This window comes from Sorex araneus, chromosome 4 (genome assembly GCF_027595985.1).
Source record: "Sorex araneus isolate mSorAra2 chromosome 4, mSorAra2.pri, whole genome shotgun sequence".
Taxonomy (NCBI): domain Eukaryota; kingdom Metazoa; phylum Chordata; class Mammalia; order Eulipotyphla; family Soricidae; genus Sorex; species Sorex araneus.
In genome coordinates, this window is record NC_073305.1 from 72,785,850 (window position 1) to 72,801,050 (window position 15,201).

The window sequence follows — 15,201 nt, forward strand, 5'->3', positions numbered from 1 at the left end:
GCCCTGAGTACAGCTGAGTGCAGCATAAAAACAAGACAAAACCATTTTTTAAATTATGACTGGATTCTCAACCTGTCCTAAGTCACATGTGGCCAACTCTGGCTCAATCCCGCTTCCTGAGACTGGAAGGAATTCTATGTGCCTCTTTCTCCTCAACAAACTCTTTGAACACACCAAATATATACAACTTGCAAGAGCTTCAAGGAACCTCTCCAAAACCACTCCAAGATACAACAATTTTCATATACTTTCCTCTAAGGAAAACTTTTTGGATAATTTTTAGTGGATTATTCATAACAAGTAATATAAAATAAATTTCTTAGCAAAACCAGTCCAAGGTGGGAATTGCTTATTTAAAGAGCAACAGATGGGGCCGGGGCTGTGGGGTAGCAGTAGGCACTTAATGCAAGGCTGCGAGACGGCGCGGGGCCTTCTGTGCTTCCCGGCCTCCGAGGGACCCTCAGTAGGTAAAAGGAAAATTGTTATTGCCTTCAAACTGGAGTTCGAGCCTGCCAGCAGAGGAACACAACGGCTCACAAATGTGTTTTGTTTGATTTTTAGAGGGTCTGAAAAACATCCTGCAGCCATTAAAATGTGATGGTTTGGGGCTGGAAAGAAAACATAGGGGTAAGGCTCTTGTCTTATACCAGTGGACCTGGCACCCATATGGTCCCCTGAGTACTGCCAGGAGTAAGCCCTGGACACTGCCAAGTGTGGCCTCAAGACAGAACAAAACAAATAGCAAAGTAGGCACAGTATAGGACATTGCACACTAGGCTTTTACTTCTCACTGTCTCTGTGTGTCTGTCTGTCCGTCTCTCTCTCTCTCTCTCTCTCTCTCTCTCTCTCTCTCTCTCTCTCTCTCTCTCTCTCTCTCTCTTCACACACACACACACACACACACACACCAGTTGGAGACAAACTGACCTCTCCCCTGTGTACACTTTTCATTGTGTGAATTACTGAGAGTGACAACCACGCGCCAGTGGTTCAACTGCTGGTCCCCTGCCCTCCAGCTCTCACCCTCTACTCCCCACTCCCGTGAGGGGTCAGTTCCATTGCACTGCTAAGGGTCTGCAGGCTAGGACAGGGCCCATCAGAGACGGGTCCTCCTGCTGGGCCTGGGAAGAGGACTGTGAGAGTCCTAGCTCAGAGAGCATGCTGGGAGGGCTCAGGTTCTCTGAGGGGGAAGGAGCTGGGGCCTCAGGTCCCTGGAGATAGTGAACTTCCAATTTAAGGGGCTTCACTTGGGATGAGCATCAAGCCTCCTGGAGAGAACTGGACAGTCATTGGGCCAGGCCACTCCCTGTCCACTAGCTCGGGGCCCACAGGTCCAGCGCTCTTGCTCATCTGGCAGCTTTTGAGGATCCGCCCTGCAGCCCCAGGCTGGCCGGCTGGGAAGCTGCTCGGAGACGGACATGCCACACCCAGGGAGCAGGACTCTGAGGCAAACCTGTGAACAGCAAGAGACTGTGCTGGTGGTGGCCTCCTGGGTCAGGGGGACGGAGTTGGGCTGAGAGGACACCCCCAACCTGGGGCTGCAGGAAGAGCCAGTTGACTGACAAGCTGATGTCTCAAATCCAAGGCCCCTGGGGCCAGATAGAAAAGGTCAGGGAGAATGTGCCACACAGTCCGGGGACCTGACACATGTCTATCAGATATAGATGGCCACATATGTCCTGGTGACAGCAGCCTCCAGGGAGAGCACAGTCACCTTCCTCCTGGGAAATCGTCACAGTTTGTTGTTTTGTCTTCCTTCTTTCCTTTCTTCTTTCTTTCCTCTTTTGAGGCGTCACACCTGATAGTGATGAGGGCTTGCTCCTGGCTCCGTGCCAGGGTCAGAGCAGGGTCTGGAGCCCGCCTGACAAGGGTCTTCTCTCTGTACTGTCTCTTGGACCCAGTGAGTCCTTTGCTGTTCTAGCTCTGCAGCTTGGAGCGTCTTCCAAAATTGACTTGCTTCATTTTTTTTCATAGCTATAAAATATCTCATTGCATGGAGGAGCCCATAATTTACCAAACTGGTTCCTGTTAATGGGCAGTTGTCCCACCCCAATTTTTGCTCTTTGAAATAGTGTTGCTATAGCTTGCTGCGAGCTTGAAATGTACATGTGAGGGTATGCCTGGCTACCTTTAATAGTTATTACCAACTCTACCGCACGAGGTTTGTCTGGCCAGTGTTGTCAGACCCATATTTATTTTCACTTACATGGATGGGTGGGGGACTCACATGTTTTACAAACATTTCCATCTCTTATTGTGCTAACCATTTGTTCTTAAAATCAGCTTAGATCCATATTTCCAGTTTGGTATTTGGTCTCTATGTCTTTGCATTTCTTTTGGTTTTAGAGCCATATCCAATGGTACTCAAGGTTTGCTTTTGGTCCAGTGCTCAGGGGACCATATGTCGTACCTGGTATCAAATTAGGGCCAGCTGCATGTGCAGAGCAATTGCCTTAACCCACATACTGTCTCTCCAGTTCCTGCAATTTTTTCTTTAAAACAAATCTTTTTTAAGTTATTACTTTAGGACCGGACTGGAGCAATAGCACAGTGTGGGTAGGGCATTTGCCTTACACGTGGCTGAGCCGGGTTCGATTCCTCCATCCCTCTCAGAGAGTCCGGCAAGCTACCGAGAGTATCTCGCCCGCACGGCAGAGCCTGGCAAGCTACCCGTGGCATATTCGATATGCCAAAAATGGTAACAAGTCTCACGATGGAGATGTTACTGGTGTCCGCTCAAGCAAATCGATAAACAACGGGATGACAGTGCTACAACAGTGCTACGACTTTAGGATCAGATATGTAGCGTAGTAGTAATGCATTTGCCTTGCATATGGGAGGCCTTGCATTTGATCTCCAACACAACAACAAACACACAATAATAATAATAAATTTGGGAGCTCAGGAAGATCGCTCAAAGGGCTACTGTTCATGCTTTTTTTGGTTCCTTCCTTTTAGGAGGCATGCATTCAATTCCCATCAGCACATGGTCCCTCACACACTAAACCAGGAGTAGCCCCTGAGCACCACTGGATGTAGCCCCCAAACAAAATTAATACTTCATATGAATTATTCATAGATTGATAAATAAGCCCAATCTTAGAGTTTCAAATATCTTTTCCAGCTTGTTGTTTATTTCATCATTTGTTTATTATGTTTTTTTCATTTAAAATATCTGTTTTGTTTTTGTACTCAGTACCCAGTGGTACTCAGGGACTTCTCAGTGTTTGGGGTGTTATATGTAGTGCTGGGGGTCCAACCCGGGTTATCTGCCTACTAGGCAGGTCCATTGTACACATCTCAGGATCCTCAGGACCCTCAAATTTTTTTTTTTCTTTTTGAGTCACACCTGGCGATGCACAGGGGTTACTCCTGGCTCTGCACTCAGTAATCACTCCTGGCGGTACTCAGGGGACCATATGGGATGCTGGGAATCAAACCCGGGTCGGCCGCGTGCAAGGCAAACGCCCTACCCGCTGTGCTATTGCTCCAGCCCCAAATTTTTTTAATGTTTCTAGGTAGTAGAGCTTACCCATCTTTCCTCTGGTAATACTCAGAAAGGACTTCTCTATCTGATTACTTATTTCAAACCCCTGTTTGTGCTTATATTGCTTTTATGGTTTTTATTTTGTTTTGGGATCACACCTGGCAGTACTTCAGGGCTACTCCTGGCTCATTGTTTGGGAGTCAGGAGGACCCAGCCTGAGCCTCCCCTACACAAGGTTTGCTCTCTGTCCTTTGATCCATCTCTCCAGACCAGCTTTTTTTTTTTTTAAACACTTAAGTCTTTGCTTCATTGGAAATATCATTTTTAAATTCTAAGGCTTAAAGTAGGCAAGGATAAAACCCAGTGGGCTAGCTGCCACTCTTATATAATCCACCCACTGGGTCAGAGAACACTAATTAACAATAGAAACAAGTTGACATTGTGGTGCATCCACAGGCCTTCACTAATATTCTGCAGTTCTGGCCCCTGTGTGCTCTAGAGACCACTCATTCCAGAGCACCAGCCTCTATTTACCACTGGGAGCTTCTTGCTTGTTGGGATTCTGTGTGAGCCCCGCTGGCCACTGGTTTCCTCAAACACCAAAACTCCTTGAAGCCTGGTATCTCCCTAGCTAAGCTACTATGGACCTTTATTTTTCCCGGGGTGTGGGGGGGTGGACACACCTGACAGTGCTCAGGGCTTATCCCTGGCTCTATACTCAGGGATCACCCTTGGAGGGCTCCAGGGACAATATAGGTGCCAGGATCAAAAGTAACTCAGCCTCGTGTAAGGCAAGCTCCCTACTGCTGGACTATTGCTCCAGCCACTGCTAGGGACCTCTCATGGGGAGTTTGTGAGTTGAGCTCCCACTGCAGCACCTCACATTCCTGACCTAGTCCCCCGCCTTGATGAAGTACAGGGAGGAAATTGCAGCTTAGAGAACAGGAGTGGCTCAATCAGGGTCACACTGGCCATAAGTGACTCAGACAGGATTCAGGCTTGGGTGGTCTGACTGCAGTTACTGCTCCTTCCTCTCGTAACTGGAGCTAATGAGGATCAAGCAGGGGCCAGCGCCAGTGTCTGCTTCAAGAGCCCGGATGTAGTATGCAGAGATGCTTCCTGGGCTGAGCATGGCTTTGCATACAAGAGGTCCAGTTGCCATCCCTGGCACCACATAGTCCCCTGAGCATTGCCAGGAGTAGCCCCTGAGCCCAAACCAACAACAAGCAAACAAAAATCCAGGAGGCGGGGCTGGAGTGCAGTGGGGAAGGCATTTATCTGGGTTCAATCTCTGGCATCCCATAGTCCCTAAGTGTAGAGCCAGGAGTAAGCTTGAGAACCACCAGGTGTGGTCCACCCAGAACAAAAGTAAAAACAAACTTAACAGAGCTAAGTGGTGGATTTGACACCTAAACTTGGGCCCCAAGGACAGAATCTCACCCACCAACCAAATTGCTGCATGCTGTGAACTATTAAGATTAATTGTACGTTCCTAAAGCACAAGCTTTTGTTCCCAGGGCTTAGGTGGTTTAAGTGACATTCGAGAGGAATCTGAACTGACCATGGATACAAGGATCACCGAATACAATGAAGACATCACAGAGCTATTCAATGTGCTCATGACCCTGGAGATGCAGTTAGTAGAGCAGCTGGAGGTGAGGCTGGGCCCTGGGCATAGCTATGCTGGCCAGGCTGGTTTGTAAGAAATGGGCAAATGCAAAGCCTGATTCGAGCTAGAGCCCTCGCAGGTTCCCCTCTGCTTGCCCGCTGCAGCTCAGCGTGACAGTCCAGCATGGTCCTGCTCTTCACTCCCGTGTTTGTTTTCAAGACAGGTCAATTCTTTAGAGTGCAAGTGATGCTTGTGCAGAATGCAAGGTGAGCCCACTCCCCGAATGCTCCCTCCAGCCCCCAGGAGCCCAGAGCACCCATGGGGAGAGGTGTTTTCATTTGCACAAAGAAGCCATCCAGGTGCTCGAAAAACAAAGCAAACCCCCACGTAACAGGCTCCCTGACACAGCTCTGAATTGCAGCCCTGTGGCTGCCACATTTGGGGCCCCAGTGAGGAGCTGGCAATTCAGCACCGCGTGGTGAAAATGAAAAGCACTGCTATCTGAAATCCCTTAGAAGCCGGCGTGACTTGTGTGTCCACAGGCAGCTGAGGCTGGGCGTCTAGAGTGCTGTGATGAATTGAGCCTCATTGGATGCTGCCGTGGCTGGGCCAAGAGATAGCGCCTAATCAATTCCTCACATGTCAAGTGACACCTCCGACATGGGATAGATTTCCCCGGAATATCACAGAGCAGCTGCTGGCTCCCCCGCTGGGGAATGCTCCAGCTCTGCAGTAAGCAGCAGGCAGAGCATCCAGGGAGGGCTAGGCAGCAGCTCCCAACCTTTCAGGCTGGGAGATCCCCCTCTCAGCAGCCAGAATTGCCCAGACCTAGTGCAGACTCGCACTTGTGTTATCAGCGGCCAGGAAATGCAACCCTGCTCACCAATGACCTTGCTTCCATTGTGATGGGTTTATGCGTCTTTGAAGCAAGTGTAATTAGCTCTGGTGTAGATGGTCCTTGGGCTCCTGTAAATTCCCTTTCACTTTGTCCACCCTGCAGCCTCAGGTATCTACTGACAGATCCTAGGCTCCCAACGCCCCTGGCAGAGCATTTTGGGCAAAGTGACTCATGTAAGGGCCACTACAACCACACAGGAGCCACATAGCAAACCCATTTCATAGCTGAGGGAGGCAAGGCACAGGAAGGCTGCAGGGTACTCTCTGTTAGCAGCTTCTCCCTGTTTCTCTGGAGGTGATGGAAAGAAGGGTTTGTGCCATGTGTATCCAGGAGAGGAGACTGGGGTATGGGTCCTGGTGCCATGTTCTGGGGAAAGTGTGGTATTCAGCGTTCGGGGGGGGGGGGGGGCATGCGCTGAGGTCTGGAGAGCTGTGAGAAAGATCAGGAGAGAAAGGGGTAGATCACAAACTGCTGTCTGGGGAAGGTCAAAAGGGTTGATCTTGGCTCTGAAGGGCTGTGGATTAGATGGGCTGGGCAAGTGACAGGAGCTTCTTTGTTTTCGGGTGAGTCCCTATATACACATATATGTTAACCATGTTCTCTGCCATTCCCAGGAGACTATAAACATGTTTGAGAGGAACATCATCGACTTAGTGGGCCTCTTCGTTGAAAATGTCCAAAGCCTATATCCTTTCCTTGGGACTCTCTGCAGGAGGTGCTCTGGGGTCTGAGGCTCTCTGGCCCTGCCCATGGCCTTCCTACGAGGCAGGGAAGGGAAGGACGCAGCTAGCTGGGTGGGGTCCTGGAACACCATGCCTGAGCACTCCCACTGCATTGCCAGTAGCCCCTCACCCTGGTGAAGAAATAGGGGAAAGCTGGCACTTCATAGTCATATTCACTTTCCCATTACTTGTCCAGGCCACGTCCGTGGGGGCTTGAGTGCTCCCTTCTGGCGGTGCTGGAACCAGACCTGCCTCCCCACATATGTTTGACTCTCCGAACTCCACCCCCCTCCAATTGTAGTTTTGGTTTGGGCCACATCTCACAGGCTCTTGCTCACGGTCACTCCTGCTGGTGCTCGGGAGACCTTGTGAGGTGCCAGGGATCGAACTGGGTTGGCCACAGGCAAGACATGCAGTCACTCTGGCCTTGTGATTTACAGAAATATCCACACCTCCAGAAAGATACTAGATTCATCATGGGACCCTAATTTCTGGACATCTCCCCTTCCAAAATTTAAGAACAATAAAACATTCAGTTTTTCACTGGGGAAAAAGCGCATTTCCAAAATGGAGATTTGGCGACCATTTAGAATGTCCCAAGACTGTCCCCTGGGGCCTGAGGGAGTTCCCCAGCACAGAGACAGTGGCAGCCTGTCAGTCTGCAGGCTCAAGGGCAGAACTGTGCATCCCTTGTTTGCAGAAGTCTACCATGCTGGTTTCCAGATAAGGGATGCTCTCTTACTTTGGGGAGGCCACAGTCCAGGTTCCTGCCTGCCCTACAGATGCTTGCATCCCTGATGAGCACATTTATGTTTTATGACAAGCAGCTCGGCAACATGCCAGGATCCAGGAGCTGGCGCTGCAGCAACCCTTCTGCCATTTGTTTGCTTGGGGGCCACACCTGGCAGTGCACTCTGGAGTCACTCTTGGTGAGGCTCCAGGGATCCTATGTGGTGTCAGGGCTAGAACCAAGTGCCCTTCCTGCTGTGCCATAGCTCCAGGCCCTCCTTTTGCCATTTGAACCTAAGGCCCTGCCACCTGCAAGCAACTTCCTGGTGTTCCCCTCAGGGATGCTGTTACAGAGGCCAAAGTGCAGGACGACGGGACAGCCAGGAGTGTCTCTGAGGCCTCACAAAGGAAAGACCTACAGGGGGTCAGTAGGGCTCAGGGAGGGGGCGGTGGGGAGGACTTTGGGTGGGTAGAAGACAGATCAGAGAGGGCTGGTTGCAGGTCTTATACCACACTGGGGATTTGGAAGCTCTTGGAATTGTAGGCACAGACTTGAGCCTTCTCCTAAGGCTCAGAGGGCTTGCTCGGGTTGCTGCGGGGAGAGGACAAGCGCATGGGTCAGAGGTGGGCCTGTGAGGTCGGAGGGCGAGGGCGTGAGGTTGGAGGGTGAGGGTGTGAGGTCAGAGGGCAAGGGCGTGAGGTCGGAGGGCGAGGGTATGAGGTCACTTCTTTGCTGACTGTCCCACAATGAGGGAAGTGGAAGAGGGAGGAGGTGGAGGTCACTGCACCAAAGGCCAGTTGTGGTCAGGGTAGTCTTGGGTTTGGAGCCCACGGAGATGCGGTGCAGGTGGCAAGCTTGACCTGGCTTTGCTTGACTCGACTGTACAATGGCGCAGTGCCGGGACCTGGAGAACCACCACCACGAGAAGCTCCTGGAGATCTCCATCAACACCCTGGAGAAGATTGTCAAGGGCGACCTGGACGACGAGATGCCCGACGAGCTGCGCTCGGTGAGTGAGGGGCCTGCGGCCAGGTGCTGACCACGCAGGAAACCCTGCACACACCAGCCTCAGTTCCTGCGGCTGCAAAAAGGGGGCCGGTAACCCCCTTCCCGGCGTGTTGGCAGATGAAACAGGCCAAGCCCCAAGTGGGGCTCTCAGCACCCACCGGTCCTAGAGTGTATTTCTTGGGGCTTGGGGCACATCCAAGGGAGCTCACTACAAACTAATTAAGGTCTGCGATTCACTCTAAAGTCCTTTGGGGAGGGGGCTTCTCTAGCAGTGCTCAGGAGACCAGGGGGTCTTTCCCAGTGAGTCTTGGTGAACTGAGCAAGTGATTCAATGCAGGGCAGGACAATGTTGGAATTATTTGGGCGGTGTATGGGGCCACCAGACCCATGGTGGGGGTGCGGGTACTCGGGGCCTCCAGGGCCGTATCTTATGGTATTCGAGACCATGTGGTCCTGGGGATGTAACCAGGATCTGCCACATGGAAGGCAAGCACCTTAATCCTGTGCTTGCTTTCTGCCCCTGACTTTCTCCCTAGCCCTCAGGTGACACTCGGCCCTCCCAATGACCACCATGGACTGGGTGGTCGCTCTGGAGCCAGCCAGGCCCGGGGATGCTGGGGGCGGCTGCCAGCCTGCATGGGGAGTATGGCCCACATCTCTGAAGGAGCAGGGATGGCAGGACCAGGAGCTGCTTTCACTCCATCCTCCCTCCAGCCATTTCTCAGCAAGTCCTTGTTACACCAAATGGGAAACCAGCGTCTTCTTGCCGGGGTGTCCACCTCCTCCAGCTGCCTAGAATAGTTCTCTAGGGTGCGGCCAGAGAGAGCCCTTGAAAATCTAAACACAGCTATTTGCACTTTTGCCCAACACCCGCTTTCAACTTCCCATGCCCCTGGGTCCTCCTCAAGCCAGGCCTGGGTTCAGGTTCTGCGTGACAGTCCCCCAGGCTGGCTCCTCTCTTGCTGTTCCCCCTGGCAGATATGCTTGTCTCTCGGGTCTCCTGGGTCGGGCTTGTCCTTGCCCTTCTGCTCTCAGCTCAAATGTCAGCTCCTTGGAGAGGCCAGCCCTCGTGGCCTCCCTGAATAGCCGAATAGCCGCTGTCACTCTATCACTGGCCCCATTAGTAGCTGTCAGTGCCTGTATCCCAATTCAGACACTCCTGTTTATGCTCATTTCTTATGTGCCTCTTCCTGCTGTCTGTTGGGAAGGCAGGGGCAGCCTCTGGGCTGCTAGCTCAGTCCCTCACTGCCGCCACTCAGCAGCATGGGGCAGAGCCACGGGGCCACCCACTCCCCACCCTCAGTGCCCACACAGGTAGGCAGTGCCCTCACTGCAGCCCCAGGACGGAGCAGGCTCCTTTTCTCACATTGGGCCTGAAGGCCCATGGCAGAGAAGCAGGCAGGGCCGGAGTCCTGTGGCCACCCTCCCTCCTGCCGGCGCAGCTCTGCCCGGCCCTACCTGATGCCAGTTCCTTCAGAACCCTCAGTAACTGTGCTCTCCACTGTGCTGGCATGAGTCTGGTGGTTGTCCGTGCTCTCATGGTCCACACCACACCCCGGAACACTGCACAAGCCTTGCCTGTCACCCCTGGGCACAGAAGGGGGACACTGGGCAGAAAGTGTGGCACATGCCCAGAGGACCACTTAGGAGGACTGTGAGCAGAGCTTAGAGTCAAACTCTGTGGAGCTGCAGAATGCAGGGAATTGCCCACGGCATCATGGCAACTCCCCACTTGGCCTGTGGCAGGTGTGTGCCCACCGTCCCAGGTGCCTGGCCAGTGGGGCTCTGAGCTGAGGGCTGCCTCAGCTTTCTGGAAGGGTGGTGCTGAGTGACCCGTGGGAAGCCTCACGGGCAGTTGAGACTTTCCCTCGGGGCCAGCAGATGGGACACGTTTATGCCAAGATGGCCGGCGTGCCACCTCCTAAAGCCGAGCACAGTGGTGTGTGTGTGGGGGGGGCACTGTTCTCCCAGAGAGCGTATTTGCTGGTCAAACAGATCCATTATGGTTCCCTGTTGCAGGTGAGGGAGCTGACACAGAGCTCAGAGGAACGTTCCCAGGGGCTGGGAGCAGGTACACGGCAGGTCTGAGGCAAACCCAGGCCAGTGACGCACGCGAGCTTGTGGCAGGACAAGCACATTCTGGTGAAGGAACAGGGCCTTGATGGCAAAGTAGCTGATTCTGTTACTCCATTATTAAGAACATAGTATAAGGAAAAGGCACACAATTGTGACAGATTGTCACCTTAACTCACTTCAGGGCCAGAGATAGTACAGTGGGGAGGGTGTTTGCTTGCACACAGCTGACCTGGGTTCAATCCCTGGCATCCTGTCTGGTCTCCTAAGCACTGCCAGGAGTGATTCTGGAGTACATCACTGGCTGTGCCCCCCCCCCCAACACACACACAAAGGAAGAAATTCATCTTTGTTGTTGCTGGGTCGACGCCCAGCCATGCTCAGGAGTCACACTCCATTCTGTGCTCAAGGACGGCATGGTGCCAGGGATTGAGTCTGACCCTCCTCCCTGCCTGTTGGACTGTCACTCAGCCCCAAGAACCACACTTGTATGTCTGCAGGAGCCACCGTGCGCAGTGCACGAGGCACAGAGTGGGGTGCAGGGGCAGCCACTGCTCCCCAGGCCTCTGCCGTCGCTGCTTCTGCCTCCTTGGACCTGCCAAGACAAGAGGGGAATCGGGACAGAGCACATGTGGGCACTCGAGGTGCCAGATTCACCCCAAGCATCGAGCTGGGAGTCATCCCCAAGCACCGCCGGGAGTGGCCCCATATGGACAGCGTGAGAGAGCGAACGAGCTGCCGGCCCCCAACCTGGAGACAAGGCACAGCTGACACTTGAGAATCACTACTCTGACCGGGGCACAGACCCCAGAGCACCAACACAACAGGCTGAAAACAAATCATGTATTAGTTTTCATTTTCTTATATCCATAAGTGTCGGGGGCTCCTCCCAGCATGGCTCTTGGGGGAACATGAGGTGCTGGGGCTCAAACCTGCTGCCCCAAATGCAAAGCATTTGCTCCAGCCCACTGAGTCATGTCTCCAATCTACATATTAGTTCCTTCAACTGTTTTTTAAAAGTTTTTAAATTTAAAATTTCTGTTTTTGTGTATTGGATGATCCCCAGCGGTGCTCAGGAATTACTCCTGACTGTGCCTAGGGGACCATATGGGAGGCCTGGGATCGAACCCAGGTTGGCCGTATGCAAGGCAAACGCCCTACCCGCTGTTACTATCACCCCAGCCCCTAAACCAGCTTCCTTTTAATTGTACTTTATGAAGGTTACACTTCATAACCAATTCTCTGCCTCATTTTGGAGATCAACAGTGACCCATCTTTGGAGGGCTAGAGTGGAGAAGCCCCAGAGATACTCAGGGACTCTTCCTAGTTCTGTGCTCAGAGACCATTCCTGGTGATGCTTGTGAGACTATATAGGGTGCCAGAGATTTGAACCAGGGTTAGCCACCTGCAAAAGAAGCGCCTTATCTTCTGTACTAGCTGTCTGGCTCTGTGACCCACTTTTTAAAAGGAATTAGGCCTTTTCATTGATGTGTAGATGTGATTGTAGCTATTTTTAAATCACCAGGCCCACTGCTTAGGTTCATATGCTTGAACCCTCTGCTGAGCATGGTTGGATTTTTCATGCTCAGAGGAAGAACTAAATGACCCCTTGCCATTTCTTGCCCGTGAACCCCCAGCCCCCACCCTGGCCTCTTTCCCCACATCAGCTCCCCGATTTTCCCAGGTGGAATTCTTTGGAAAACCAGCCTCTCATGAGATATTAACTGGCATTAGTCTGAAAAGATGTCTGTGGCTAAATAAATCAAAAGCTGAGACAGTTAAAGGGCTTATTTTCCACAGGCCTGTCCAGCGGCTTCTCTGGAAAATGCTATATGCACTGTGAAATCAGGAGAGCCTGGAGTGTGCAGGCTTTCCCGGGCACATCTGACCAAAGAATACCTTTTTTGGAGAAACAGTGACATCTCAAGAGTTTACAGGACATATTTTAGAGATGATTGAATTAATAACTGGTATAAGAAGGAAAAACAAGAACACAGTGCCAGTCCTCTCCACAATGTAGAATATTCAAGTGCTTTGCCTTAGCTTTACATGTGGACGTGACCTCTGTTGAGCTGCCTGCCCCCTTTCCTGCTCCAGGAAGCAAGCCTGGGGGGCCCGTGTACAGGCTCGCAGCAGCCCGGCTGACCCTGGGCCTGCCTAGCCTGTTGGAGAGCGCTGGTTTGTGGTTTTGTGTTTTGTTTGGGGCCAAACTCAGTTCTGCTTGGGGCTACTCCTGGCTCTGCACGCAGGAGTTACTCCTGGCAGAGCTCGGGAACCATATGGGATGCCGGGGATGGACCCAGATCATCTGCGTCTGCATGGTAGACCAGCACCCAACCCACTGTACCATCTCTCTAGCCATGATTTTTTTTCTTTTTTAAAGGCGGAAAGTAAAGCAAGTTTAGGCACAGAGGGGAGGGCGCCCCAGTATGCTCTGAGAAGGCCTGGGATAGGCAGCATCGTTTGGGGGTGGGGATTATGAATTAGGAGCAGCCTGCAGAGACCTGACCAGTCACCCTCCCCTCCAGCCGCAGACATTGGTCCAGACTCAAGGGCACCCAAGGGATGAGAGCAAATGTCCTGAGGACAGCCCCCCTCATGCACGGAGAAAACGCTCTCCCAATGCCAAATGCACATTCTCCTGGGCCCCTACCCTTGTACACTGGTTGGGCTCTACTCCAGGAAGCAAGGGGGGGTTGATGGCGGGGGGAGGGGGGGTAGGGGGGGCTCGAGCGTGAGAAGTGGATTGGGGCTCAGTAGTCAGCACTCCACTAGCCACTCTGAGCTCCTGGGTGTAATCCCCACTACCACCACAAGGGCCCCCCCCCCCCCCCCCCCGCCTCCCTCCCCCCCCAGCCCTGGCTCCGCCGGGCAGGGAACTCCCATTCCTTTTTCTCTTCAGCTCTGACAAGCTGTGCAGAGGGTAATGGTACCGGGCTAGTCCATCTTTCTTGCTCATCAGCTTTTTGTTGATAAAGACACAATCGTCAATGCTGTCGGGGCATCACATGACATCCACCTCCTGAAGATTGACAATCGAGAAGATGAGCTGGTGACCAAGGTCAACTCCTGGTGTACACAGTTAGTGGACAAGGTGAGTAATGCCTTTCTGGTTACCAAGTGGAAATATTCCCCAGGTGCTGCCTAATATTTACAGTAATGGAAGAAAGTAAAAATCAAGGATTATACAATTCCACGTGAAGACCTAATATTTTCCAGTGAGACTTTTTACATTTTGGACCCGGTGGTGCTGTGGTTTGGAGTGAACCCTGGCAGTGCTGAAGGACCATATGCAGTGAGGGGTCTGCCACATGCAAGGCTTTACCCTGTATGATATCTCTGGCCTGTCAGTGACACTTTAAAAAATAGTTTTGTTTTGTTTTGGGGTCACACCTGGTTCTATGCTCAGGAATTAATCCTGGCAGTGCTTGGGGGAATCAAATAGGATGTCGGGGATCGAACCCAGCAAGTGCCCTCCCCGAGGTGCTCTTTCCAGCCCCATGCCCAGTTAGACTTGAACATCCGCACACTTCACCCTTTTTCCAACTCACCTCAAATACAAGGATTAGTTGGACACAGGCTTTGAAGTAAATGAGGGATGAACTATGCAAGTTTCAAAGAGTCATTGTCCTTCCACTCTCCCAGACGGGAGAAAAGGCACTAACCGATTACTGATACGCGTGCTGGGCGTGGGTGTCCCTCAGATCCACAAGGACGAGATTGCCAGGAATCGCAAGCGAGTGAAGGAAATCAACCAGTACATCGACCACATACAGAGCGAACTGGACAACCTGGAATCTAGTGATATTTTAGATTAGGGTGTCTGCTAGAATGCCGCATGGAAGCGGCCCCTGGCCCACGCCTGGACGCACACCTCACAGCTCCTCAGTAGTAAAGTCACTGGGCCCAGTCACAAGTCCCCCTCCCTAAAAGCCGTTCTTTCCTCACCCTTGAAAAAAACCTCCAAATGTAGAAAAAAAATTAAAGGACTTATGTCAACTTCTTCCCATTTCTTAAAAAAAAAAAAAGTCAGAATTCACACACGAGTCAGAGAAAATGGCCAATAAGGCAGCTACGCTGGTGTCGGGCCTGCCAGTGGGTGGCCCCTGGCTGAGGCACTTGAGTTGTGCAGCACCATTTCCTCTGGGGTGCCAAGGTCGGTGGGCTGAGCCTTTGTCCAGGTGCCAGGAATGAAGCATGAGATAATGCAGCTCCCAGGCCAGCCCCCAAGGAGAGGCTTCTCCGGTGACACCCAAGGGTCTGCCAGAGGTTCAGAGGCTGAGCCTCCCCGCATCAGCTCTGCAGCCTGAGCTTCGCCTCTCAACTGGAGATGTGACAATACCTGCTCGGGTCATGGTGGAGAGAGAGGTTGAGGGAGAACAGAGAAGCCAGTGCCATGCTGTTACTCAGGTGTGTGAGGACAGACAGGTGGGAAAACCTCTGAGAAGAGGTGGCTTGACATGCTCAGAAGCCAGGCTTGCTCCTCAGGCAGAATTCTCCTGTGGATCTCACTTGTCTCTGTCTCCGCCTTTCTACTCTGAAGAAGCCCATGTTCCCTCTTGAATATGTATTTTCTCTCTTTCTCTTCCCTCTTCTAAGTTTCATTCAACAGAAACTCTCTTGCTTCACCAAAAAGAGAGGGAAAGAAAAGGGGAGGGGAGGGTCTCTCAGACT

At 52.2% G+C, this 15,201-nt stretch overlaps 1 protein-coding gene across 1 annotated transcript in view; it reads left to right on the forward strand.

The window, feature by feature from the left end:
* DRC3 (dynein regulatory complex subunit 3) overlaps window positions 1-14,804 on the forward strand; it is a 43,864-nt gene extending 29,060 nt beyond the window's left edge. The window contains exons 9-13 of the mRNA XM_055136932.1: window positions 5,005-5,142; window positions 6,609-6,679; window positions 8,332-8,455; window positions 13,490-13,621; window positions 14,232-14,804. Of these exons, the coding sequence (XP_054992907.1) occupies window positions 5,005-5,142; window positions 6,609-6,679; window positions 8,332-8,455; window positions 13,490-13,621; window positions 14,232-14,345 (579 nt within the window). The 3' untranslated portion in view covers window positions 14,346-14,804. The remainder of the gene's footprint in view (window positions 1-5,004; window positions 5,143-6,608; window positions 6,680-8,331; window positions 8,456-13,489; window positions 13,622-14,231) is intronic.
* Window positions 14,805-15,201: the final 397 nt, after the last annotated feature.